Source organism: Pithys albifrons, chromosome 6 (assembly GCF_047495875.1).
Source record: "Pithys albifrons albifrons isolate INPA30051 chromosome 6, PitAlb_v1, whole genome shotgun sequence".
NCBI lineage: Eukaryota > Metazoa > Chordata > Aves > Passeriformes > Thamnophilidae > Pithys > Pithys albifrons.
The window spans coordinates 24,719,206-24,746,085 of record NC_092463.1 but is presented as its reverse complement, the minus strand read 5'-3'; the positions used below and the strand labels follow the sequence as shown (position 1 = coordinate 24,746,085).

Here is a 26,880-nt window from a genome sequence, read left to right as displayed (position 1 = left end):
CACTGGTGAGCAGACAATGTCAAGACCAGAGGCTGTTGAAGTCTTCAAGTGCGCTCTCTTGTTATTTAGAGACACCAAAATAAGGCCAACAAGCTAAAACCAAAGCACAAGCTTTTCAAGTTAGTCAGGCCCTTCTTGGGTTTTGGGTACATTTCAAAGACATGTATGTTTCTGTAATTACTAACTTGGTGTGTCATTACTGAGCTGCTGTGACTGGAGTTTTCCATCACTCCAAGAACAGGCACAGCAGAAGGCGAGAGCAAAGCAGAAACAGAACCCAAGTACTAGCAGGAAACTGGTGTAACTGGACTAATGTCTCTTCCATGTTGATTTATGTGGAAGAGGAGCTGGAGGTTGACCACAAGCTTCCTGCATAATCTTCACCTGTGCATATCATAGAATCACAGAATCGATTGGGTTGGAAAAGACTTCTGAGATCATCAAGTCAAACCCTTGGTCCAACTCCAGTCCATTTACCAGATCATGGCACTCAGTGCCACGTCCAATCTCAGTTTAAAAACCTCCAGGGATGGGGAATCCACCACCTCTCTGGACAGCCCATTCCAATGCCTGAGCACTCTCTCTGCAAAGAATTTTTTTCTGAAATCCAACTTAGATTTCCCCTGGCAGAACTTGAGCCCGTGCCCCCTTGTCCTATTGTTGAGTGCCTGGGAGAAGAGACCAACCCCCACCTGGCTAGAACTTCCTTTCAGGGAAAAAGGTTATTTGAAGGATAACTAGCTGAAAGCTGCAGCCCCGCTAATGATCCCCGAGAAAAAAACCAAGGACGGAACTGCTGCGGCCCCTCGTATGCGTCGATCAGGGAATGCCGAGGCTGTTCCGGGCGGAAGCGCCGCCCCACGCGCGGCATTTCCGGCGGGGCGCGTCACTTCCGGGCGGCGGAGATGCCGGTAAGGCGGGCGGGGAGAAGGTGCGGCCGCTCCTCCGTGACTCGCTGCCCTCTGTGGAGCGATGGGGGCGGCTCGGCTCTCCCCTCCCGGGAGCGGCCCCGGCGGGGGGGAGGGGAGAGCCGGGCCGCCCTTCATGGCCGCGGCCGGACCCCCCTGTAGGCGCGAGCGGGCGCCGGGCCCGCCCACGGCCACGGCCACAGCCATGGCCATAGTGTGTGGTGTCTTGTCCCTTCGCGGCAGGTGAAGTTCCCGTGCGGCACTGCTGGGTGTCAGGGGTGCTAGAGGAACGCTTTCGGGTTCTTTTTTTTTTAGCTGATCTGATATTCTCGTTGTTTGTTAACATAATAGATTGGTACTTGTAATGGAAGGGGGAAAGAACTGCACGTAGTTCACTTTCTTCTCCCACTGCCCGTGTCTTTGAGTGCTTTTTCCGCAGGCAGAAATAGAATCATAGAATCGATTGGGTTGGAAAAGACCTCCGAGATCAAGTCCAACCCTTATTCCAATTTCAGTCCGTTTACTACATCATGGCACTCAGTGCCACGTCCAATCTCAGTTTAAAAACCTCCAGGGATGGTGAATCCACCCCCTCTCTGGGCAGCCCATTCCAATGCCTGATTACTCTCTCTGGAAAGAATTTTTTTCTGATATCCAACTTAAATTTGCAGTGGCAGAGCTTAAGCCCGTGCCCCCTTGTCCTATTGCTGAGTGCCTGGGAGAAGAGACCAACCCCCACCTGGCTATAACTCCCCTTCAGGTTCAGCTTGTTGTCATTTTCCCCTTTTAGCTCAAGGAAGAAACATTATATGGGCGTTTGTGAAATAATTTCTGTTTATCTGGACTCACCAGGATATTTCACAGAATCAGAAATGTAAGGTCTCAACAGACAGGAAACTGAGGTTTCCTGCTCACAGGTTGTTTGTATATGGTTCCTCTTCATTAGCAATTTGGATAATTCCACTCTTTTGTGGGCTAGGAATTCAGCCTCCTTGTCTCTTGCATGATTAATGGGTTTTGCGGTTGATCCCATAAGTTTCCAGAACAAATAATGCAATTTTTCCATTAAAAATGAGTGATTGGAAAGAAAATGTGGCCAATAGTCTTTAAAAATAACTTTCACAGTGTTTTAGGATGTTATTTTGTTGATTCAGTGAAAACAAATCCAGGAGCCTCAGGAAATGAATTTTCCCAGTACCTCAAAGTATATTTTACAGTTGTGTGCCACACATGTTCACTTGTGTTTGCTTTGGTCTTGCTCTTCAGTTCCTCTTTCTTTATATTTCCTTTTCTGTTGTTTTAGGTTAAATTGAATATTTGCAGAGCACAGCTTCTCACAGAAGGATCGCCACACTGGTTTGCACTTAGGAAAATATGAAAATAAGCAGGGAGCATTGTTCTCTGTGAACTTAAAAACAATAAAATTGTGCCTTGCTGAGGACAGCTGCAAGAATCGACACTTGAATCAATGTTATCGGATGAGTTAGAATCTAAACCTGAGGTGAGCAATTATGAACTGGGTTTGATTTCCAGGAACATTTGTGGACTACACTTAGAAAAACTCAGTGAGTTTCCTCTGTTTGCTGCTTACATATTAATTTTCTAAGTGTTTTCAGTGACATCTTCTAATGCTTCCATGTTTTGACTTGACTGGTAAAAGATTAAAGAATATTGCAGCTTTTTTCTCCTCGTTTCAGGTATCAGCCAATACTCTTGCCTGTTCTCGGGTTACATTTTCTTTGACTATTACAGTGTTTTCTGTTACAAGAGTAAAATAAATTACCAGACTGACCACTTGTTTCCCTCAAACCAAATGTACTTTACTTGGTTTTGGGGAGTCTGAATTATTCTGTTGGTATCATCCAGTTCTGTTGTTTAAAGTACTCCTGTTTCCATTAAGCAGTTGGCAGGAGTGGTGAGGCAGCAGCACCCAGGGGATAGTGGCTGCTCTGTGTGAGGCTGCTGGGCCCTTCCCACTTCAGCCATAGCACACTGAGCATGATTTGCAGTGATGATGTTTGTGTGCAGGCATAGCTGGCCACAAACATATTCTCACATACACGGGTAAGGTACCTTTAAGAGACAACATTAAAGCGTGAGCAAGTTTTCTAGTGGCCTATAGATCATGGAATCCATTGCATTGGAAAAGACCTCTTGAGATCATCAAGTCCAACCCTTGGTCCACTCCAGTCCATTTACCAGATCATGACACTCAGTGCCATGTCCAGTCTCAGTTTAAAAACCTCCAGGGATGGTGAATCCACCACCTCTCTGGGCAGCCCATTCCAATGCCTGATTACTCTCTCTGGAAAGAATTTTTTTCTGATCTCCAACTTAAATTTCCCCTGGCAGAGCTTGAGCCCGTGCCCCCTTGTCCTATTGCTGAGTGCCTGGGAGAAGAAACCAACCCCCACCTGGCTAGAACTTCCCTTCAGGTAGTTATAGACAGTGATGAGGTCACCTCATTGCTCTGCACTGGTGCATACTCACATTCACATATGTCTTTGCCAGGCCTGAAGTCTTTATGCCCAGACCCGGGGCTTTTTAGCCACTTTCTGTCTCAAACACTTTTGTTTTTTTCCAGACTATGGTATCCTCCTACTCACCTTAGTCACCCTCAAGTTCACCAGCAGTGGACTCACTGGTGGGTAGAATATTTAGGAATACATTCAGTAAGTTGGTAGGAGGGACTGCAGTGATCAGGCACAGTGTTCTGACCAGCACTACTGAACATACGATAGGAGACTCTTTTTTCCCCTCTACCTCTGGTTCTTCACTTATCCACCTCGAGTCATCATTTTATCCTCCCCTAAACAGTGCATAATAAGCTTAACATGTCCTGCAGGCCCTCTTATATTGGACAGTAAGTTTGTTCTTTCCTATAAGTCTGATAACCCATTTTGCTTTCTTACCAGTGAAAATTTCTGGCTGAATCTTTACAAGACTTCAACAGTAGGCCATTGATCAGTTTCTGAGGAGTTTGGGGTTTTGTTATTCTTACCTAATGTGCTAGGTACAAGTGTCTGCAGTGTATTACATTCCACACAATCACCTGCTGCCTCTCCTGGTTCTTACCTTTATCTTTCAGGTTGAATGGCCATTAGCCAGCTTTCTGTACGTTCCCCCACTTAAAGGTGCACAGGATTGTATTGGTTGGTGTCCTTGTTTTTCTGGTTCTCAGCTTTACCTCTGCAGGTGGCTAAGGTCCTAGAGCAGAGGACATAGTACAGATCTGAAGTACCTTTTGGGGAAGTTTGCAAGTGTAAATTGACTTGTTTTTATTGCAGCTTGTTTCCATCCCTTTTCAGTAAGCAATACAGCATGTATATTAAAATGGTACTCTAAAAAGAGTGATGATGACATGCCGGTAATTTGTTACAGCCCAGGTAATCTGGTAAGGCATCTGTTTCTTAATAGAGCCTCCATAGCTCTTGCAATCACACTATTTGGGAAAAGTAGCTGCAAATTCGTAGCCCTGAGTAGTTTTGGTATGAGTTGCAAGGAGTTTCTTGCCTTATTGTTGATATCACACTTTCTATCAAATATGTTCCCCCCACCTTATCATTCAGAACTGGGAACTTTGTCACTTCTGTCTTTGAGTGGGTTCCTCAAATAGGAGCTGTAACAGGGCCTTGTCTTTTCTCAAGCTGAATGAGGTATTTGTTAATTGACCTTGTTTACATAATAGTCCTATTTCCCCATAGCAGAGCTGCATTTCCTTCTCAGCAAGCCCAGAATAGGAGTTGGCCATTCTCCAGTAGAAACAGTCCTGATGCATGAAAGCTTCAGTGATTGTTGCAGAGAGCATCCTTTCTGTAGGTGCTGTCTTCTAAACCATGTTCTCAGTCTTGATCAATGCTATTTTATACTACAAATTTTGATCCATCTATACACACCCTCTTTTTCTGATTATGAAGGTTGAGCATTAAGTTAGTATTGTTTTCTACTCCTTTGAGGTGAAACTGGTAAATACCCTTTTTACACCCTTCCCAAATAGCAGTTCAAGTATCCCTGAAAGTCAATCCTGATTTATTGACATTTGCTGGCATATTACATGTATGTTCTCACTTGGCTGATATGCATGTTCGTGGTCATGCATCTGTCTAGTCTTTGCCAAAACTTGAGTCCTTCCGGTCTGTATCTCCAGGCCTTGGGCTTTTTAACTCAGCCTCTGGCTAGGGTCTTGGGTTTCCAGGTTGTGGTTTCCTCTATTCACAGGCTGGTCCAAAGTGAAGTTAACAAGATTAATGTACTCAGAAACTATTCAGGAGAAAAAAGCATTTTAGAAGATGGGATAGACCACAGTGATGAGACAACAGCAACCTGCAGCCTGTAGTTGACCGATATTATCTCCCATCCTCTTCCTGTTTCCAATGGTTGTTTCTCTCCTATATAGATATCTCAATAAGTGTTACCCAGCCCCAGAATTTCCTCTGTATCCCATAAGAAGTTTGCTCTTGCCTATGAGATGTGTTCCAGTAACCCATGATAATATGTTCTTATTCCTTAAAAAGTTTCTGATTGAATTTTTTCAAGGTCACTCTGAAGTTGTTCCTGTAATGACCCATCCGTCTGTGTTCCCAGAGTTCTGGATTTTGTTACTCTCTCTTATCTGTTAAGATAAGTTTGTTAAAGCTTGTGTATCTGTACTTTGAATTTATCACCTCTTCTGTTCCTAGATTTCTGTGCTGAATAGCCAATTACCAGATAGTTCTGTGGTTTCCTATTTGCTTTCAGCTGCAAAATCATATTAAAAGAATCTTGAGAAAACATGTCACAATTTTTATAGTGATTTCATTTCTGTATTCAAGTTGCTGTAGTTGTCCACCAAGGTATTGAATGATATTAAACAGGAAGGTTTATGAAAAATCTGTCAAGATAAAACTGTAGCATGAAATCTTCTATTTTCTTTGGCTTGTTGGAGGCAGAGTTAGTGATTGGCTTGCTTTAGTTTATGTGAAGAGTTTTTTATTCCAAAGTTTAATAAAAAGAGTGATTCACATACTGTTGTTTCCTTCTTCTTCTTTTGCCCCCTTTTAATTAAGCTATTATTCTTTAATAACTAGCTTGTTATTATTTTACAAAGCAAATTAAAAGGATCTCTCCTGAACATGTGTTTGTGCTGCTGCGTGTTGCTTTTCCCTAGTGGCTTAATGTTGCCTGTTGAAGTTTTAAAGCGAAGCTTTCCTTCTGTAGGAGGCAAGTTTCATCTACGTCTTTTTGTATAAAAATAGACGAGGCCATAACACAAGTGTTTTATGGTAGAGTAAGCAGCAGTAGGGCTCATCAACAGCTTTTAAATGAAAGACAATCCAGTAATTCAGAACTATCTTACTGCTCATAGTTTTTAGTCCCTGCTTCTTTTTTCTGCTTGCTTGTTATTCCTACGTCTCTTCTCTTTTTACCCCTCTTTCTCCTATTTTTTAATCCTAAATTAGAATGCATGGGAGAGGGACTGCCTCATATTGCCCAGTACTTTTTTGACAACATATAAATAGTTCTGTCTTCTTACTGGGACCTGTGGATAATGTTGTATCTAAGATGAAACAATTCTAACGTTTCAAAATGGGATCTGGATTGTGGCCTAGTTCATGTGGCATGTTGCCAAGTGAATGACTTCAGGTCTTAATTTGTACCCTTCATAATTGTCAGTGATGACAGGCTGGTCCTGAGGGAGTGTGAGCAGGAGGCCAGGGGTGACCCCAGCCCAGGCAGTGCCCCTGCTGACCAGGGCACAGTCCTGCAGCACCTGAGCATGGACAGCAGAGACAGGTGCAGGAATCCACAGCCCTGGAGGAGACAAAGTGATTAACCAGGTCCAGGGTCTATCCAAAGTCCAGTCAGGAGCAGCAGGAGATGGGGCTGGAGGCACATGCAGTAAAAATCTGAAGTTCACCCAGGAGACAGAACTTGAGACAGGTAAACACAGCTCAGAAAGGGAATGAGTAGCCCAGGCTGAGCTTAAAAGGAGCCCCTGGGGAGAGGGTGTGGGAGTTCCAGGTGAGACCAATCAGAGCTGTTAAGGCTTCAGTGCTCTGTCGACTGTAGCTGAGGTAAAAGTGTTTCAGAAAGCCTCGGTATTTTTAGTGGTTTGAGAGGAAATAAGCATAAAGAAATCAGAGCACAAACTATTAAGTTTTCTATACAGTTTCTTTGATTTAATGCACCTTGTCATGATGTCCTGTATTTCCTACAGGAGTAATTTGGAATTGGGTGCCAGTAAAAAAAATAAGTACTAAGACAATCACAATATCCAAAATAAGAATCAAATTATTTGTGACTGCTGGGTTTTAATATAACCACGGGCACATCATGATTTTTTAGTCTCTTTCTTTTGACATTGATGAACCATCTCACTGTACAGACAATTCCATCTGGGTTATGTGTGAAATTTCCTTTTAAATGCCAAAGATAGAGGAAGTTTACTAAATAAAGTTGTTTGCTACACAGCAGCAGAATCAGCAGAATGCAGGATCTTTATGTTAAAGAGCTTCCTAGAGATAAGTAACAGTGACATGAGGGCTAAGTTTATGATGTATTATTTTCCATATTTCTTTGTTCTGTGTTTTTTTAAAAACATTGAGAATGTGTGTGTAGGAGTTACGTCTGTTTGACAGAACTTAGAAGCAAATAAACAGATCCTACATACAGTTTTTGAGTGGCATTTTCTCTGAAATGCAGAGTATGTGTCTGGGTGTGTAACAACTGTGTAACACTGTTGTGTGTTACAACTGGCCGATTTCTGGTTTCCAGAAGTTTAATTCCATGCAGGGGAGGGATTCGAGACTGTGCTTAAGAAGGATTGTGCAGGTCACAGAACTTGTTCAGTCCAATGCAAAAGTTGGACTGTGTTATAACTCCCAACGGCACTTCCTTTGTTAAAGCAGAGTATTTTAATATGGAATGCTGTGGCACTTGTAATAGAAAAAAGAGAGTCTGATTTCTATGCCTATGCCTTGGAAGTAGAGAGCAGTCCAGCTTTACATCTAGTACTGTGACAAAAGCTTGAGATCTTATAAAGGGGACAGAATGAATAAGTAAGGCATGTGCTTTGGTGCTCTGAACTTGGTTAAATAAGGGAAGACTTTCAGGGGTGAGAAAAGGCATTTCTCTGAATTTCTGTTCCTTTTCAAATTTCAGGTTCCTTTTTTATAACTTGAGATTTTTAGAAGTTGGGTGGGAAGTAATTTTTGCATTGCCAGAGCTGACTGATGTTAAGGATGGATGAAATTACGTGGGCCCCTCTCACCTCCTGGGCCTGTCAAGAAACATGAGGACAGCTCTAATTCTGATCTTAGATCCAGCCACTAGTGAGGTTCAGCAGCTATTTGAAAATAGGTGCACACACATAATACAGATGTGACTGGCGCCAAACAGATGAACACAGGCAGAGTGCTCGTAGCTTTACCTGCATAAACACAGGTAGCACAAGGTGCCTGATTCTGTGTTCAAGGGTTGCTGCATAGAGAAAGCCTTCATGGATTTCTTTGAGATTTAACCCCATGCTGCTTCTTCTGCTTGCCAGCTAGTCTGGCTTGGAGTTCATTGGCATATGACACACACTGAAGATTAGTGTGTGTCACTAGAGACCCACTCCAGAGAGTAGGATCACTAAAGGAAGTATTTAGGAGTGGAATGTAAAGAAGACAGGATAGAGTGTGATGTTTAGGCTGCACCAGACAACTAAATTGACCAACTTCCTGTTTATTGCAATGGGTCTCTTGTCCTCCCTTCTCCATTTTCCTGTTTGTTTTGCCCTGTTCCATTTTGATCCCTTCCTTTTCCTGCCCTTGGCCTTTCCCTTAAAAAGTGCCTAATAAAGTCCTGTACAATCCCCCCAGTCTTAGATTCAGTCCAAAAGTCCTCCCCAGGGAATGAGTCTCAGTTTAAGTACTATACCCCTTTCTGCAATAGTCCCCCTTATTTTGTGTAGTATTCTGGAATGTTTCTTCTGTTAATCTTCTTAGTGGGCAAGTTGGTTATCCGTCTTTGATAGTTTTAGGAGTAGCTGATATGGATGGCTAAGGCTGTCTGTTTTCTCCCTTTTTTCAACCCAGCCTTGGTTCTCTGATCATTAGATATCTATTTTGAATAGCCATGAACTAGACATCTTTGTAACTAGCCTTTTGATTGCCTTTTTTTTTTTTAAATTTAAAAAAGGCGAACTTTCAGTTAAGTATTTAAAGACAATGATTAAAAAAATACCTGTACCAAAGGCTGAGTGTGGAAAACATTTACTTGAAAGGTTAGAGCATAGTAAAATATCAAGTGGTAAAATATTAATTAAAAAGGAACGTAGGAACCTTCAGGTTAGTCTGCAATGATCCAGAGGTGTTGTTTGTATGTTAAAGAAATGAGAATTTTTCAGGTATTTCAGAGATGACAAACAATTTCTTCTTTGTCATTAATGTAAATTGAAAGGCTTTCATTTACTTCTATGTGTATTCATGGGATTATATTCACTGTCTTCTACAAGACAGCAGGGACTACTGGACTGACTGTATTTAGTACCTTTTTGAATGATTTTTGCTGCTCCTGACCTAATCTTCAGTATCTTTTTTCAGCTGCTGGTTCAGTTTGTTCAGAATACTTCTATTCCCCTGGGGCAAGGACTGTCGGAATCGGAAACAAAAGACATCACCTGTCTTTCTCTCCTTCCTGTTACTGAGACCTCAGAATGCAACAGACTGATGTTGCCAGGTAAAATCTATGTGGCAGATCTTTGTGACCCTGCCCTTCTCACAGCTCTTTACTGTGCCACTCTGCCCCACTGCCTCCTGCTGATAAGACTTTCCAGGGACGAAGGAACAAGTTCAGAAGAGTGACTGAAACTTCTCATTTAATAGTGAAGTCTGACTAGTTAGAAACTTCCTTCCTCCTCTGTTCTCTATCAAGTTCTACTTTTTTCTAAAAAAAAAAAAAGTCATAGATATCATTTAGTCATAGTGTACTTATACTTTTATTTACTTTGGTTTCAGTTTCCTCACTAGATGATGAAAGAGATCTCACTTCTCCAAGTCACACTAATCCTTCCAAAGATGTTTCTTCGTCTGCTGTCTTGAGAAGTCTCCAGGTAAATGTGGGCCCTGATGGAGAGGAGACAAGGGCACAGAATGTACAGAAACCATCTGAACTTCTGTCAACTCCAGAGACTTCTAGTTTATTGCAAGACCTCCAGCCCAGCGACAGCACTTCATTTATTCTTCTCAACCTAACAAGAGCAGGTAATTCTCCTTCTGTTTGTCCTCTGGCTGGATATGTCTCAGCAGAATGCAGGAGATACAAGTGCAACTCTGTCCCTGCTGCTTATGAAGAGGAAAGATCATGAAATTTGCTGGTCATTATTGGATATTATAGGAGCATTTAGTCATCAACTGCTTTCTACAATATAGAGGTCAGTGGAGACTTTTTCAGTGCAGCTATTCCATCTCACCAGCCTCTGAGAAGCAAAAGAAATTTCCCTCTGTTACATTATCCTTCTGTTTCACAAAGTTGTCTTCTTTTCTAGGGCTGGGGTCTCCTGCAGAGCACTTGGTGTTTGTTCAAGATGAAGCAGAAGATTCTGGGAATGACTTTCTCTCTCATGATAGCACAGACAGCAGCACCCCATGGTTCCTGCGAGTGCAAGAATTGGCCCATGACAGTTTAATTGCTGCCACACGGGCACAGCTCGCAAAGAATGCCAAAGCAAGCAATAATGGTAGGAAATCCCTGGATTGTGTCTCAAAAGTTCAATGTGTCTTAAAAGTTCAATGTTCCACACAAGGCCTCTAGTTTCACGTTGTTTCTTCCTCTTTCTCGCTTTTAATCAGTTCTGACATCTTAAAATCATCAGGGACAGAATTATACAGGACAACCATGCTTTTTATTCTGTAATATAAATAGGCTCCTTGTTTTTTTTCAGGGAATGAACTTTAGTGGAGCCAGCTGTTCCATTTTAGTCTACCTGTTTTCTGGTAGCTGGAAAGAGTATCTTCTTTCTGACTGGAGCTGCTTGTTTTTCAACTTTTGTTTTCTCTTTCAAGAGCCTGTTTTTAATGCATACTGTAAATGATACTTTCTTTTTAGTTCCACTGAGTTTTCTGGATAATACATAATTGGATTTAGTCACAAGGTTTGGGACATCATTATTTTAATAATGGCAAAACAATGAAATCTCTCTTATTTTAGCTAAGGTATTTTTAAAGAGTTATCCTGGCTTATACTTAAAATTGGTTGGTTGATATTGATGTAGAGACTATTTTTACAGTTTCTGGTGCATTGGCTTTCTATTCTTTTTGCGATAAGTCTGATTTGGCAGCAGGTGATCCGATCCAGGTGGCTTGTTGGGAATAGTTTATGGGCCTGGTAAGGTTTGCAAATCTGTCTCTGATCCCTGTTACGGGCTATGCAGCATCAGGTGGGAACATGGTAAACAGCCAGACACATACCTGCTTTACAATGCTGTGTCATATATGATGCTGTTTTTTCTATTAAATTTGACACATTATAGTAATCTGTATCATTTTAAGATTTTGATGGGCTTTTTTTTCCCAGGTGAAAATGTTCATCTTTGCTCAGGAGATGGGCAGCCAAAAGACTCTGGCCCCATTCCTCATTTATCTCGTGTGGAGAGGAAGCTGAAGTGCACAGTTGAGGGCTGTGATCGGACATTTGTGTGGCCAGCTCACTTCAAGTATCATCTGAAAACACACCGGTGAGCAGAGTAAAGATATATGCTGTTATGACTTTGAAAAACTGTGCTCTGTATTTGAGATAACATCAGGTTCTGACATCGAAAAGCTGTGCAAACATGGTATTATTCTTATAACTACTAGGCCTATTGGTTGCTTTAAGTAATTTATGTTGAAGCACTTTGACCAGATTTAGATTAATTTTGTGGGTTCTTGTTAGTGTTCAGTTTAGAATATTTGTATTTTTAACAGGCGCTCACATTTAATAAAAAAAAGAAGTGTTCATGAAAAAATACATTGCAGTACTGTAGTGGCAATGAAACAGCTACTTTGTTGCTTTCCAGGAACGACCGCTCCTTCACCTGTCCAGCAGAAGGTTGTGGAAAAAGTTTCTACGTCTTGCAGAGACTGAAGGTGCACATGAGAACTCACAATGGTGAAAAACCCTTTGTGTGCACAGAGCTGGGCTGTGGCAAACAGTTCACAACAGCTGGGAATCTGAAGAACCACCTACGAATTCACACCGGTGTGTTTTAGACCTCACCTGTTTGTGGTCTGCAGAGGTGGGGTCTTTCCTGAGGAATAAGCCACTTCCTCCTCTGCCCTCAAATTTCTGAGAGTATTGTGTTGTTTACCTTTGCCCTCCATTAATGTCCTTTCTCTGTCAATTCACATTGATCTATAGGTCAGATAAATCAACTTTCTTACCTCTTTTACTATCCTGTGCAATTTCACACAGGTTTCACTCTTCAAACACTGTATGGTGATGCTATACTCTGCTCAGACACGTGTTCTGAAGATTCCCTTCCCCCTTCCAGTTTTGTGATAGAGTGAGGGGTGTGTGTTGTTATGAGAGGGAAACTAGACCGACAAACAGAACAGTTGGTGAACATGACTTCTCTAATGGTGTTTTATAAAGGGCTAATTGAAATTCCTGAAAGGCTTAGTGACTTAGATACTTCTCCAGTACAGAGTCCTTGTGGACGCTGTCGTAGCTGTACTGACATCTGCCTGACTCTGCCTAGCTTGTGTTACCTGTGCTGCTTTGGGACATGTAGGGAAATGAGGAATACGATGGAACAAGTAGCAAAGAAAAATAGACAAATGCATTAATTAGAAGATGTGTCAGGCTAGTGCTAATTTAAGATGTTCCCATATGCTGAAAGCTGTGTACTCTCAACTCATGGACAGCTTTTTCTAGTAAATAAAATGAAAACCGTTATTTCATGTGCTGTATTTTATACATGGTTTGTTCATGCTCTCTCTTCTTCAGAATTTGATCCTGCCTTGTCAGTATTTTTAGAAGCTGATGTAGGAGCCAAAGTCTTGAGAACCTTGTACAGTGCTTTAAGTGTTTTTGCCCTAGAAAGTTGTTTGAGGGAGGCACACAAGTTATTCCTGAAATGACCAGTAATTTAGTAGTTAGCAAAGTTCATCGCAAATATTCTGGTGATTTTGTTTATTTAGTTTTTTTAAGCCTCAAGGTTATCACAACACTCAAACAAATGGCCCAGTTAAAGCTTCTTGGAGTGTTGTTAGAGATTCCCTGATGGCCTAGGAAGGTAGCATTGAATTACAGTTGGTTAACATTTCAAAATAACCTTGGCAACTGTGAGAGCACAAGGCCTCTGTAGTAAAATGAAATGGCAGATTATGTGGGCTGCCAGCAGCTGTTTATGCCTTCTGCCTTACTTAAACACGACCGTATGGTATGTGTGGTTTGTAGACACACATGGAAAAAGGTTGCTATTTTAAAGAATGTGCAGTCTAGCTAGAACACATGGTTTGGGGGCAGATGTTGGGATGTAGTTAAAAATTAGATATACCAAAAATAAAATGTTGAATGTGTAGTAACAGAAGCCATATTTTTTGCAGTTTTGTTTTGCACTTTAAGCTCCCAGCCAAGGTGCCGATAAAGTTAATAGGCCCAGCTGACACAAGCACAATCCTCCCTGATAGAGATAGTGTTATGGAACCAACAGAGCAGGAGCTTCTGGAGGAGTAAATAATAACTTTCTAAACTGAAAATGAATAATATGCAATTAAGAGTCTGATTAGACCAAAGGTGTTATAAAACTGCAGGTGTAAGTAGCCCCAGGGTTTCTTATAGATGGAACTGTGTGCTGTTACTTTGGTCAATGGTAGCTTTTCTTCGGTTTTTCCAAATTTTAAATATTTACAAAAAGCCAGGAAGTACAACCAGTGTTTGAGACTGCTGCATAATCAGCTTTGTAACACCAACTGGAACATGCTGTGTTGATACCTTTTGCTCAGAACTGTCAAATGCTGTTGTAGATAGGAAGCAAATAAATAAGCTGTAGGGAGAGGACTCCTAAAAGGCAAAATCACAGTAGAAACATCTTTAAAAAGTTTACTCTGAAAGAACAATGTGTATGTTAGACAATAAAATAGTTAAAATAGCTTGCTTAATCTCCTGCTTTATTAAGAGAGTGTTTAAAACGGATTAATTATATTGCACTGCATTAGTATAATGACCTTCCAATTTACCATCATTTAGACAAATCAAAACCAGCTGTGGTATAACAAATTTCAGGCTATGAGAAAAAAAATTTGCCTTGGATTACATTTTCTCCACATAAAACAACTGATACATCTGTCACACGATTTTGGCAAGTTCAGCCTGATCTGAAATAAAGTATAGAATCTGGTATGAAGGGAAATCTTTTGGCACTGAGAGGCAGAAAGGGAACAAGGTCCTGGGAGTGTGTGAAGCAAAGAGCTGGTTGTTGAGAACTGCATATAGAAGATATATCATAGTTCAGGTGTTTTTATTTTACTCCATTGCTATTTATGTACTTGAAAGGTCTACATAGAAACAGTGGTCCCTTGTTTCACTTTCAGTGAGTGATGGTCTAAAAATATTTAATGCCAGTGTTTCCTCTCAAAAGCTGGTGAAGAGAATGCTTTAAAAGCATTGGGAGGCGTATATGTAATTTCCATGCAACTCTGACACATGTAAGACCAAGAGGGAGAATGAGTAGAGACATCCAGACTGTTCTCAGAGACTTGAGTGATCAGATTAAGTTGCAATCCCAAAATCTAAGAATTTACTTTTCCCTTGTAGGGGAGAAACCCTTCCTGTGTGAGGCACAGGGATGCGGTCGCTCCTTCGCTGAATACTCCAGCCTTCGGAAGCATTTAGTTGTCCACTCAGGTAAGAGTCTTCATCTGACATTCTGTGAGCTGTCTGAGAAAAGATCTTTATTGTAGGACTTTGATTTGATTTCCTAAAAAACAATCCTGTTTTTTCTAGAACTTCTAGTTGTAGTGTTTCATGACTTCCATTTTGTGGTGCCTGTAGTCCATACACTTTAATCTTTTAGGTTGTTTGTGGTTCTAAATTCAAATTGGTTTTCAAATTATTTTAAAAAAATGTTTCTAAAATATCATTAAATTGAATATCTGTTTCATATCTGCCATTTTCTTAGAGAGACGCTATCACCTCTATGTATTAATCACAGCCATTCGAATCTGAAATCACTCGTGAGTGCATTTGTGCCGTAGGGAGGGTTTTCCTTTCTTTTTCCTACTACATACTTGTAATTGGACAAAGCATTAGATGGAAATGTATTTCACAAGTGTTTCAAAGCTTCTGCCTTCTTTTTTGATTGATCTACCTTGAATATCAGCACATGATGAATATGGTGCCTTTGAGGAAGGAGAGATTTTATTGGGGTAGTAATTTGGGGGATTGAGTTCTCCACGCTTTTTCTTTCCTGTCTCCTTGGCTTCCAGGCCATTAAGCTGACAGGTTTGGACAGCGTACTGGTTGTATTGTGAAAATGATAGACTGGTCTGTAAAATGGAAATCCTTTCACAGTGACAAGTCATCATCAATTCTCTGCTCAGTAATGTAAACCAGATGCTGCAATTTATTGTGTGATGGCAGGAGCTAGTTTCCTTGCCTCTGCTTCCTTGCATTTGGTCATTTTATTCTAGGTGTAGGACTCCAGATATTTCCATGTCGCTAAGTGATTTCAAATAACTTTTTCCCTCTTATAAATCAGACTTGAAGGCTTTACGTTACTTCAGACTTGAGTTTTCCAGCAGCTGGCAATACTGATGTTTAAAACTCTTCTGTTCTAGAAGCTTATTGCTCTCCAGAAGACAGGAATGTTTCTCATTTGTTTTTGTACCAATAATTAGCACCAGTGGTGTTAACAGCCATTTAAAAACAGTATTATTAGTTTCTTGGTTGATGAGATCTTTACTCCCACTTTGGTAATTCTTGGGGTATTTTTTCCCTCTTCTACCACAAGGAGTGAAGCCCCATCAGTGCCAAATTTGTGGGAAGACATTTTCCCAGAGTGGTAGCAGAAATGTGCATATGAGAAAACACCACTCACGCATTGGAGCAGCTGGCAGCAGGGAACGAGAACAGCCAGGTAAGGAGGGGAGCACACTCACTGAGGGAGGGGAAAGTGCAGGAAAAAAATCAGTGCTGGTCAAAGAGAAGGGATGATGTTTGTCCTGAAAATATGAGACCACAAGCCAGTAAGACACAAAAGTCCATTCCCCTTGGAGATGAGGATGGATTGCTCACCCTCCACTTTTCTAGGACAGTAGACAAAGTTGCATTTCTGTTTTGTGGTCAAGGAGCAGATAGGTTTACTGTTTTCAAAACCAGCATGAATCTAGTTGGGGTTTTCTATGTGGATTTTTTTCCCCTTGGTTATGTATTCTTGTAAGCAGCCTGGGTTTTCATGCAAAGTGAATTATTTAAAGAGAAAGCCAATCCTGCTTAAGATCCTGCCATAGTAAGCTTCAAAACAATAAACATAGTATTTTCCATCCATTGAAGCGCTGAGTGCTCAAAGAGTAGAAATCGATAAAGAAGGTGTTCAGGGAAGTCTGTGTGACCTGAAGAGGGACAGGGATTGTATCTTATGTTGCTGTACTACTACATCATGAGAATTTTGTTTCACCCTTTTTTCACAATAGAGTCACTGATGGGCAGCAGTTTGCTGGAAGAATCGACAGTGCATAGTAAGAATCTCATGTCCATGAACTCTCAGCCCAGCCTTGGTGTTGAGTCTCTGCACCTGCCAGACACTGAGTCTATTATTGGAGTAGAGGAGGGTGAGACCAGCTGCTCCTTTTTCCGCCCTCTTATATGTGGTGACTGAAGTGGGATTGATCATTCCTCCTGGAGGCTCACCACATTGCAGTGGAATGAGTGAACTTTAACTGTGGACAGAGTGGGTGGGTAGATGGAGGATGAATCGTAAAACTGGAGTTGGAGAAGATCTGCTGGACCAAGTTACTCTTGCAGAGCTTAAGAGGTGAAGTCTGCTGCTTAGGTGTCATTTAGCCCATGTTGTGGAATGCCATTTCAAAACTGCTCCTGCAGTCCATCTCCTAAAGCCTAAAGTGTTTGTTTTGCTGGAGCACCTAGGAGCCCCAGTTCAGGACCAGGACCTCATTGTGCTAGGCACTGTACAAGCATTCAGTATCTTGAGCAACAGGCCTTCCTTCCATCCTTTACCTTCACAGACTATATTCTAACACATCTCACTGTCAGAAGCTGACTTACTATCCAAAATAAATGTACTACTTGATATCATTTGGTTACATATGCTGTGTTCTTTTCCTGCTTTTCCCAGTCACTTTTTCCTACAAAATTTGTTTGGTACATCAAGCTCTTATTTAAATGAGTCTGCTCTGTGGTGGTGTGAATTCTTTGTTAACTTAAAGACTTTCTTCAGAACTGGCATTAGTGAGAATGCAGTTTTGCTAGGGTACTGTGTGTCTACCGTAGCTTCTATGCAAAGAGAATGCTTGGAGTTTATATTGCTCCCGGCTGAATGGAAAGGTAGTGCTGCTGCTGCTAGTAAAGGTATTCTAACCTGGAGGTTCCTGGAGAAGCTCCACCAGAGAATCAAGGTCTGTTGATGCAGCTTGGCTGTCATCTCACCACTGGATGGGAGACACTCCAGGGAGATGACTTTTCTACGGTGTTGTTATAGGTTAGCTGAACAGGCTGTAAATCTAACTAAAAATAACTATTTTCATAAAATGCAAAAATTCAGAGGCATAGCTGAAACTCTTTGTTTCCATACCCTTTTTGAGATATGTTAAGAGATGACAAATCTCTTTTAGGATTACAGAAATGTAATCCTGCTTTCAGAATAAAACTTTGTTTGGCAAGAGAGATGTTAGTGAGTTTTACTTACTGAGTTTGATGCTTTTGCTTTCATCACCATTGCAGCAATTTCAATTTAGGGACCAATATTAAGGCTTTTATTTACCTGCTATTATATTCATGTATGTCACCTTAGTGTTTGTTAAAGGGGTATGGTGTAATATCATCTATTAAAGTCAAACTTTTGTTCCTCCTTTTTTAGGGTTTCCCCTCATACTTCACATACTTGGAACTTACTTTTTCTAGCATCGTTAACTTATTATGGAAATTAGCAATCAATTTTAGTAAATACCTCTTAAAATGTATGTATTAAAATTTCAGTCTCACTGTTCCAAGTATATTCATACAAGCCTAGTAGGCTTTAAACCACAGACTTAGAGCATGGGAGTAATCTTTCTTCCTTCCTCTTTCAATCTGACAAGGCATCAGGACAATATAGTCAGATCACTGCTCTTTTCCAGCGGGTACCCAGAGAAAGAACAGCCTCTCTATGTCCTACACAATTAAACCCATGTATAAGTTGGTACACTGGTAACACCCTTCCTGGAACCCTCCAAGGACCTTAAGCCTGTTCTCAGTGTGGAGACTGAGTCAGGAAGGAGAAATGCTGCAGTCCAGAGCGTTTAGCCAGGTATTGATGTCTGTAACACAGCAGTGTGAAACCTCATGGTTGGGGCACAAATTCTTGGATTTAGTACTTTGTTATGATTAAAAATGTCATTATCTGTTTTATACCTTTGTCTAACGTGGTGGCTCTTACAGGTACTGTATTTCTGATTGATGATGGCGTTGTTACAGTGTAAGGAGAAAACGACTGAGGCGACAGAGACAGCTTCTGTTTAAAAAGTGAGGCAAAGATGATCAATAAGGAAATTGAACAATGTGGAAACATGATAACCATTTGAAAATATTTTAATCTCAAAGTGCAAAATTCTCAGAAAACATTCCACATGGTAAGGATTTTTATTTTTGAAATGATTCTTACTGTTAGGTAAAGGAAGCTCACTAATGTGTGAAATATACCATTCAGATGCACCAGGCATTTGAGTGCAACATGCTGACAGGTAATACCTAATCTTCCTTCCACCAAAATTCATCTTTGATATCACAGTAATAGAATAAGGACAACAGCAATTCAAAGTGATGTCCTGTTTAATTACAACCTTCTTTATAATTTTGGTGGCTTTTTGGACCAAATGAATAATCTAAATTGGTAAAATGTTAAAACACTTTCTAATAATGAAATATGGGAGATTTTTTGCTTCTTACTAATGGGAAGAAGGAAATAGAGCAGGTAATGAGTGAATGAAGAGTTAACACCAGAGAAGGACTTCCTTCTCCCAAGGCAGGTCAAATCCTGGTATGTGTTTTTGTAGAAATACCATGTTTGAAAGCATTCTACCACAGATACACCTAAACCAAGGCATTCTCCCCTTCCTGTGTGCTTCTGTGGCCTGAATGCAAGCGGCTGACAGTAGAGGATGCACCTTTTCAATCTTTCACATCTCCTTTTATCCAAATACAGTGCTTCAACCTTTTCAACTTGTTTGGTTGTCCATTAAAGAAAGGGAAACGGCTCACACAGAAACACTTGGGAAGACTAAGGAAGGCTGCAGGGTTTGCTGGGTTTGACAAGACATGCTCTAAACATCAGTTGGTCTTTTCCTTTACTAAATTCTCCCATCTCACTTACCCCAGGTGTCAGCTTAAACCATTGAGTTCCTGTGATTAACCTGGAGAATCTTGAATTTAAAAAATCGGGAGATGATCAATGGATTCTTCAGCTAGCTCTTACGTTGCTGTTCCTTTCTGCTGTGTTCCTCCTGAGGTACTCCTTCCTCTACAGCACAGTCCTTCTTTTCACCCCGAGGCTTAGGCAGTCTGCAGAAACAGTGATTGTCTAATACTGGAAATTGTTTGCCCTGTGCATATGAAATACAGTGCAGACATAGGAATTCAGAAAAGCCACGATGCTTAATAAGAGCAGTGAAGTTGATTTTTCCTACACGAGATGATAGAAACCGGAATGCTTTCATGAACAAGGAAAATACTTTAATTCAAAGACAAAAGAGCTATACTGCATTGATTTTCTTACCTGTGAACATCAGATTCTTTTTCCAGCAAGTCTGTGGCATCTTTCCCTTTTTTCCTTACAAATTCTTCGCTCAGGCCAACCTGCTGGAGAGTGTTTCTGTAGCGACGCTCTGCTCCTTGACAAGCACCATGCTATGAAATTGAAACTTAGAACGGTAAGCACATAGAACTGGGATTTCCCCTTAACAGTCAACTTGTTTTAAAGTGCGCAGCTGACAGTCCTCATGGGGACAAGAGGACAGCAAAAGCTCCTCTGCAAGATTGCTGTAATCCACACAGTACAGTACCAAAACTGAGTACTAGGATAATGTCTTATATCTCTCAAAGCCAGGGCTTACCTTTTCCTGCTTCTGTTCTTTTTTTCTTCTTTATCCTTTGGCTGCATTCCAGTCTTACCAGACTAGCATACTTTTGTCGGAGTCCTAACTCTGACATTCAAATTGAGAATACATGCAAAGAAGAGTTGTGGGAAATCCTGAAGTGTGTTTGCTTGTAATTGGTAAGAACTAACAACAGTGGAGTTAATAAATGGAGAACCCTGTTGAATAGCATCATATCAGCTCAACTGAAAACCAAGCATCTTGCATCCTGTATCCTCACTGTCTGCAAATGAACCTTGCAAATCAACAGAGTCTGAGATGGTGGTTTTCCAGAGGGGCTGGCCATTCTAAAGATTAAGGTGTTCAATATGTAAGGATAGAAATCTAGTATCAACATGAGTGATGCTATTGATACCAGTGAATTCTTTCCAACCTCACACACAGAAATGTTACCAATATGTGTCTTCTGCCTCCATTATGAGAACAGAAAGCCTGACCCAGAAGGGTACTTTCTGATGAGAAATCTTAAATCAGTATATTCTCAATGTGTTTTGTACACTGACACATAATTTAACCAGCTGTCATCTTTTCAAAGATGTGGAACTGGAAGAGAAAACCCAGGGAAAAACATAATGGAGTATACTAGAGAGTACAGATTGTATCTACACCTCAGGTGCCATACAGATTTGCAGATGGTAATGGATGAAATATGCTGAATGCAGCCCCAGATTGCAGAGTCTGCAGGTGATAAAAGCAATGTAACCGTCATTAATGTTCTTCTTGTAGCAGTAGAGGTACAAAGAAAAAGCGCTTACCTGGAGAGGGTTTTAAGAAAAAAGTTTCACATTACTAGACTGTAGTCTGTGGCACTGAGGTGCAGAATAGGTATTCATATAATGTCCATTGTAATAAGGCCTTGATTTTGATTGTAATGTATACTAGGACCTGGCAAGCTCCTAGAATAAAGTCTGAGTGTTTTTCTAAGAGGTGGGAAGGAATTTAAATTCTACCTGGCTGGCTCTTCTGCATATCACTTTGAGTGCAGTCAAGAGACTAAGCAATCATTTGCACCTTATCCATGAATTAACTTGAGACTAGATTTCTTAATGCCTGTCTTAAATGAAAGACAATGTATCCTGTTGCTCAGAAACGCTTTGGGACTTTGACCAGTTACCTTGGTGACCTGTTCAAAGAGGTATGGTCTGTTCTTGACTCGCAGCTGCATTTCTTCCAGCTCCTTTTTGTATTCTTTTGTTCTCTCTCTCATATTTTGCCTGAAATGGAAAAATTCCCTGTGTAATACAGTTTCCCTCTGATGGTAGCTGATCAGTAATGAAGAATTCTCACTAACTTTCATTCTTTATATTGCTTTGGGAGTACTCTTGATTCTGGGCAAAAAAAGATCCTATTGCTGGCAAGTTATGAACTCATTAGCAAAGCTCTTCCATAAGAATATAAGTGAGGAACCAGTGTTCACATTTTTAGAAAACCTTAAGTGTGCTTTACCCAGTTACACATTACAGTTGACTAGTTTGTACAAATTAGTTTCTACAAATGTTAATCCAAAGGAAACTATTCTGTATGGAAGGAATAGTGTGGAATTGTCAAGAAATCCAAATGAATGAGGAATGGCTACAAGATTCAAAAAAAGTTAGGCTAGGAATGTTCTTAGACCCAGTTTCTCCTGAAGAATTATCTGATGATCCCCAGTAGGTGGAGCAAACAGTTGTTTCTGTGCAGAATAGGATACTGACCGGTTCTGTTTCAGCTTCTCCTTGTGTGTTTCCTCCAGACTTTTATGAGGATCCAGTGCTTTTGCTCGGCTGTTCACTGACCTTTGCATAGCTTGATGTTTCACTTTCTGTTTCTCCAGCCAATGAATTCCTTCTTTGTCCCCTTCCTTTTTGTTAACTTGGGAGCATCTATATAGAAAAAAAAAAGTTACTCATGAGCTCACTGCAGACTGCCAGACCCCATGCTAGCTGGGAATTTCACTTCTGTAGTCCTCTAAGGAGAAAAGCTAAATTTCAGCCATACAAGTGCACAGCTCCCAAATCAACTGGGAGGTAGAGCAAGACTTAGCAAAGAAAGAAGACAGAAAAACTTAGGAAATGTATTATTGATATAGTTGATGTGATGAGGGAAAATACTGATGTTTTTTCTTCCATTTTGGTCATTAGTTGGTGTATGGTCTTGCAGATAAGTTTTTCTACTTACCTAATAGCAGATTCCCTTCTTCTAGTTGCATCTGTAATATACACTGGAAGGGTGTTGGAAGAGAGACAAGAAAGTCCAGTCAGAGAATGACTTTTTTGCACTGAAACCTTGGAAAGCTTCTGAGAATCCTGAAAAAGATGGAACTTCATTCAGTGTATTTGTTCACAGTACAGAATCTCCTCTGTTCTTTGCCTACCAAAGAGAACAGTTGGGGTTTGTGGGCAATGCCCTTATTCTTCTCTCTTCCACCAGCAGGGACTTACATGTGGAGGGGCCGAGTGATGAGGGGAAAAAGGTATGATGAGGGCTATGAAAGAGTGGCTGAGCCTTAGCTGTCATAGTTTGTCTCTCTGTGCAAAATGTTGTTCTGTGGTTTGTCCTAGGATTCTGCAGTACTCCCAGTACAAGGGCAGAGGTCATGGGACATTAACCATCCATAACTAAATGCTATAAATTTAAGAAGTTGGTATCTTGAATGGAGAAAGCAGTACCACAGAAATATCCAGGTATCTCACCTTTATCTTTTCATTAGCCTGCCTCTGCCTGGCATGGAGATTGGAGGTTCTTAGCTTGAATGGCTTACTACGAGTTGGCTCTTTGATTTCTTGTCTCCTTACTGCTTCTTTCTGAAATGCCCAGTAAAGTTCTTCAAAATCTGGTATTGTTGGATTAATCCTTGGCGTGAAGCTGAAAGTTTTGTCCTGCAAGAAGCCAAGTATTTCCTGCTTGGTTCTGGTGGCAGTTCGGGACTGAGGCTCCCTCCGACAGTTGCTCGTGTCTATGGGAGCTACAGAGCTCTTGAGCAAATCCTTTGCTCTTATTTGAATGCGGATTTCTCTGTAGAGTTCAGCTTCTAATGAATGAAAGGGAAAGCAGTGAGAAGAGTATGATATAAAAGGCTGTGAAATTACCACTGCACAAGTCTAAACTTTCCTTTATGATGCCAGCTGACATAAAGGAGAGACCAGATATCCTGTGCTCTCCTTCCCTTTTCTGCCCCCCTCTCCTCTGCCTCCCAGGGAAAAATAATTCAAAGATACCAGAAAAAACATGGTAGAGTTTCCTTCTTAGGCATTAATTTCTAGATAGGCCTTTCAGTTATTGAACCAAGCTATTGAACAGGTCTTTCTCCTATTCTCAGGGGTACCAGGTAACTTGTGCCCCTTTGTCTTGCAGAAGATTCTACTTTTCATATGGGACTTTAGGTCATTATGTTGACCATGTGGTCCAAATGGGCTGTTCAAGTATACTTGTAATGGATGATGGCTTATCTGTGTAATATCCAGCAGTAATTGTCTATATTGGAAAAGATTTCAAGTAAGGAACATTTGATGGATAGATCATGTCTTGTGACTTCCATGACAAACTTACCATAGAAAGAATGTGTTTCAGAGTATAGCATCAAACTCAAGTAATTTCTTGTGCAGCACTAAATATTTGTGAAAATGTAGACAAACAGTTGTCTGAGGTTGACTCTTTGCTTTAAGAATAAAAAGATCAATATTGCTGTTTGCAAAATAGGACATTTTTCAGTCTATTTGTAGGTTTTAATTGACTGAGGTATGAAATATTAATTTCTCCTGTCTTCTCACACACCAGAGAGAACAAAAGCTTGTTCTTTGCTCTCTTTCACCTTTCTAATCTATTTAGTTTAGTAGACCCCAACAGAATATTTTCTGATGAAAACTGGTGTATACTCATGAAGGAATCAGTGGAAAACAGTAAAAAAAAAAGGGATAAAAAAAGCCATGAGAATTATTAAGGACTGGTTTAGTTCCCATATTCAAGTGTGAAGCCTGTATTGCTTACTTCAAACTTACAACTGTGGCAGCTTAAGCCATGTGAAAACAAGCAAGCATCAGTAAAATTGCCTTGGCTGTCCTTTTGACTAGAATGGTCCTGGCACCTACTTTCCCTGTTTTAGCACTTAAGCAAGTGCAAGTGAGCAGGTAACTGAAACAATCAGGGAACGGCAGGAGAGACTGGACTACTGCACTGTCACTTAGATCTGTACTAATTGCTAGATTTGGGCTCAGGAAATACTTTTCTCCTCTCCTGGGGGTTTTGTGCAGCAAGGATCTCTTGGCTGAGAGTAACTGTCAAAATCCAAGATACCACATGGACCTTGGACATTTATGGCATTACATCTGTCTTCATGTTTGTGCCACAAATCATCTCAGTCCCTTTAGTGTGACCAAAGGTATGGAATCCAGTGCAGGGAAGGGTTCCCAAGCCATCATGATTTGCAGCAAAACAGGTATGGAAATATGTCTGAAGAGCTCAGTGTTTGCTGGTGACTGGAACAGAACTGCTGCTGCTGCCATTGATACAAGACTATTGAACTTGACTCTGCTGTAAGGGTATCTAAACAAAATGTACTGAGAACAACACTGGCCTTATGCTCCAACTAACACCCTGTGGGCCGTGACCTTACCTCCCAGCATGGAGACAGTGAGGGACAGGCAGGGAGGTGCTTTTACAGAAAGAGCCCTGGCATGTTACCTTTGAGTTTATCTCCAAGAAGTACGTCATAAGTAGATTTAGGAACTTTTTTACTGGTCTGCTTCTGTTTGGAGCTCTCATTTGGGGTTGCTGCTGACAGGAATTTTTGTCTGATAGCTTCTTTCTTTTTCTCCTCCTTCTCCAAGAAACTGAAGGGCCGCTGTGTTGCAAGTAGCAGCTCCTTTCTTTTCTGTGTTGCTGTTTGCCTGCGAATCTCATTCTGCTCCATTATTTCCTGATAAAGGGGCAGAAACACATGGGCAGGTACAGGCTGTGCCCGGAATTGTTTCTGACATTCAGCTTCATCCTGGCTTTGCCTTTTGTCTCTCTGTTTGTCTAGTTCAAGAAACATGTATGACTTCATCAGCTCAGACTTTTTGCGAGCTTCCCGCAGTGTCATTTTGAAAGGCTGAGGGATGGTGATGGAAGGAATCCAGGGAGATGAAGCACTTTTTGGCCTCAAGCGAGACTTAGGAAATAAGTGAGGCTTTTGCTGATCCCAGGTACTGTCCGAGGTGAGGTCGGTCAAAGAACTGGACTGCCTTTTGTTACCAGATGTATGACTAAGACAAAGACATTATGAAGGGGAAATAAGTGAAGTTATTAAAAAGTAGAGTTAAAAGAAGGGAAACACTGTCAATTAAGAGAAAGACACCGTAGGCTGAGCTGCTTATTAAATGACAGGCCTAGGGTTTGTCATTCTCAGGCTCTGTATTTTGCTTTGCTACCAAAGTTCATGAGCAGAGCTTTGCCTGTTCTATGTTTCCCATGTATAAAATGGCAGTTATGGCTCCTTAGCTTTGTCATGCAATTTATGATGCTGCTGGCACTCTACTGCCAGAAAGGCTGCAAATAAAGCATCAAGTTCCAGCTTAGGCACAAATTCTAACAAACTACCAAACCAGCATTCCTGAGACACTGATGGGAAGGTCATTACAAGAAATTGCGTTAGTGCCACTCATAAGAGGTTCAGCTGGAAACTCAGCAGTGGAGAAGAAGATATAATTGATAAAAAGCAAAAACCACCCAAGACTATCCTCGGTGTCATTAAAATAGCAAACTTCTCACAGGATGTTTGAGGGTAATTGTGAAAGCAAGTAAGCCCTATGAGATTTCAGAGAAGGAATAAATGCAGGCAAATGAAGGATCAAGGTGAATCAGAGTGGACCAAGAACAGGAAAAGGAAAAAAAGAGGGGGGAACAGAAGGTGCAGATCATGTGTGAACAGGCTTCTGGTTAATATACTTGCCTGGTGATTGAAGTCTTCTTTTTCATGAACTATTTCCTTTATAAGAGCATGCATGTGTGAGGTGCTAGTGAATGTCACACTTGACGAACTACAGAGAAAGACATCTGAGAGCTCGATGTTGGAAAGACCACAGGTCTGAAGAGTGGATGCTGGACAGAAATGTGTGTGATGTGCTGGCAGATCTTGAGCATGGTTAACCGATGAGCAAGAGGGGATTTGTGCTGTTTTATGTGAATGCTGTTTTATGTGGGCACCTATTGACCCCACCGTCCCATCTGTGAATACACCTGTGGACCGTGTTTTAACACCGTACACGTGCGTTTGGGGACATCATGCGTTGCCTCGTCACTGGCCGGCAGCAGCAGGAATCCTCCACACCATCCTGACATCCTTACCAGGTACCATCCTACCTGAGAGCCTCCCTCAGCTTCTCACGCAGAACTTCTGCCTCTCGCCTGAAACCCTCCAGCTCCTCATCCTCTTCGAACACCCCGAGGTCACCCCATAAATGTGCCTCGCACGGTACACCCGGTTCTAACGGAGACCGTCGGCCTCCCATCCCGAGAGGCTGTTCCCAGCTCCCTGCCCGGTGGTGGGAATCGGAGGACTCGGCGTGTTACAGCCTGAGGGAGGTGTGGCGTCACCTGGAAGAAATGGAATAAATCGGGAAATGCTCCTTTCGGGGGTGCGCCCCCGACCCTTACCTGCCCTCACCTGCAGGCCGCCGCCTCAGCGCTCCGCGACACCTCTCCCG

The 26,880-nt window shown here is 41.4% G+C and overlaps 2 protein-coding genes across 6 annotated transcripts in view; one reads left to right on the top strand and one right to left on the bottom strand.

Annotated features, from left to right (window-relative positions):
• ZNF410 (zinc finger protein 410) overlaps window positions 1–19,886 on the top strand; it is a 22,613-nt gene extending 2,727 nt beyond the window's left edge. The window contains exons 1-10 of one of the 4 annotated variants that reach the window (XM_071557876.1): window positions 918–1,151; window positions 2,212–2,409; window positions 9,473–9,608; window positions 9,887–10,132; window positions 10,417–10,608; window positions 11,445–11,604; window positions 11,926–12,107; window positions 14,667–14,756; window positions 15,862–15,987; window positions 16,544–19,884. In XM_071557876.1, the coding sequence (XP_071413977.1) occupies window positions 2,377–2,409; window positions 9,473–9,608; window positions 9,887–10,132; window positions 10,417–10,608; window positions 11,445–11,604; window positions 11,926–12,107; window positions 14,667–14,756; window positions 15,862–15,987; window positions 16,544–16,728 (1,350 nt within the window). In that variant the 5' untranslated portion in view covers window positions 918–1,151; window positions 2,212–2,376 and the 3' untranslated portion in view covers window positions 16,729–19,884. Of the gene's footprint in view, window positions 1–917; window positions 1,152–2,211; window positions 2,410–6,755; window positions 6,828–9,213; window positions 9,277–9,472; window positions 9,609–9,886; window positions 10,133–10,416; window positions 10,609–11,444; window positions 11,605–11,925; window positions 12,108–14,666; window positions 14,757–15,861; window positions 15,988–16,543 lie in introns of those variants that run through there. The other 3 variants (XM_071557875.1, XM_071557878.1, XM_071557874.1) reach the window with 3 other exon arrangements.
• On the bottom strand, window positions 18,364–26,880 carry FAM161B (FAM161 centrosomal protein B). Of its 2 annotated transcripts, XR_011698026.1 has the most exons (10): window positions 26,841–26,880; window positions 26,537–26,770; window positions 24,878–25,440; window positions 22,891–23,228; window positions 22,376–22,503; window positions 21,913–22,080; window positions 21,333–21,432; window positions 19,840–19,970; window positions 19,438–19,625; window positions 18,364–18,579 (listed from the first exon to the last, which is right to left on the bottom strand). XR_011698026.1 is itself a non-coding variant. In XM_071557872.1 (9 exons), the coding sequence occupies exons 2-9, from the start codon at window positions 26,683–26,685 to the stop codon at window positions 19,529–19,531; spliced, it is 1,674 nt and encodes a 557-aa protein (XP_071413973.1). In that variant the 5' UTR covers window positions 26,686–26,770; window positions 26,841–26,880; the 3' UTR covers window positions 18,651–19,528. The 2 variants fall into 2 exon arrangements, 1 of the variants encoding a protein (XP_071413973.1); XM_071557872.1 differs by lacking the exon at window positions 18,364–18,579 and having other exon boundaries at window positions 18,651–19,625.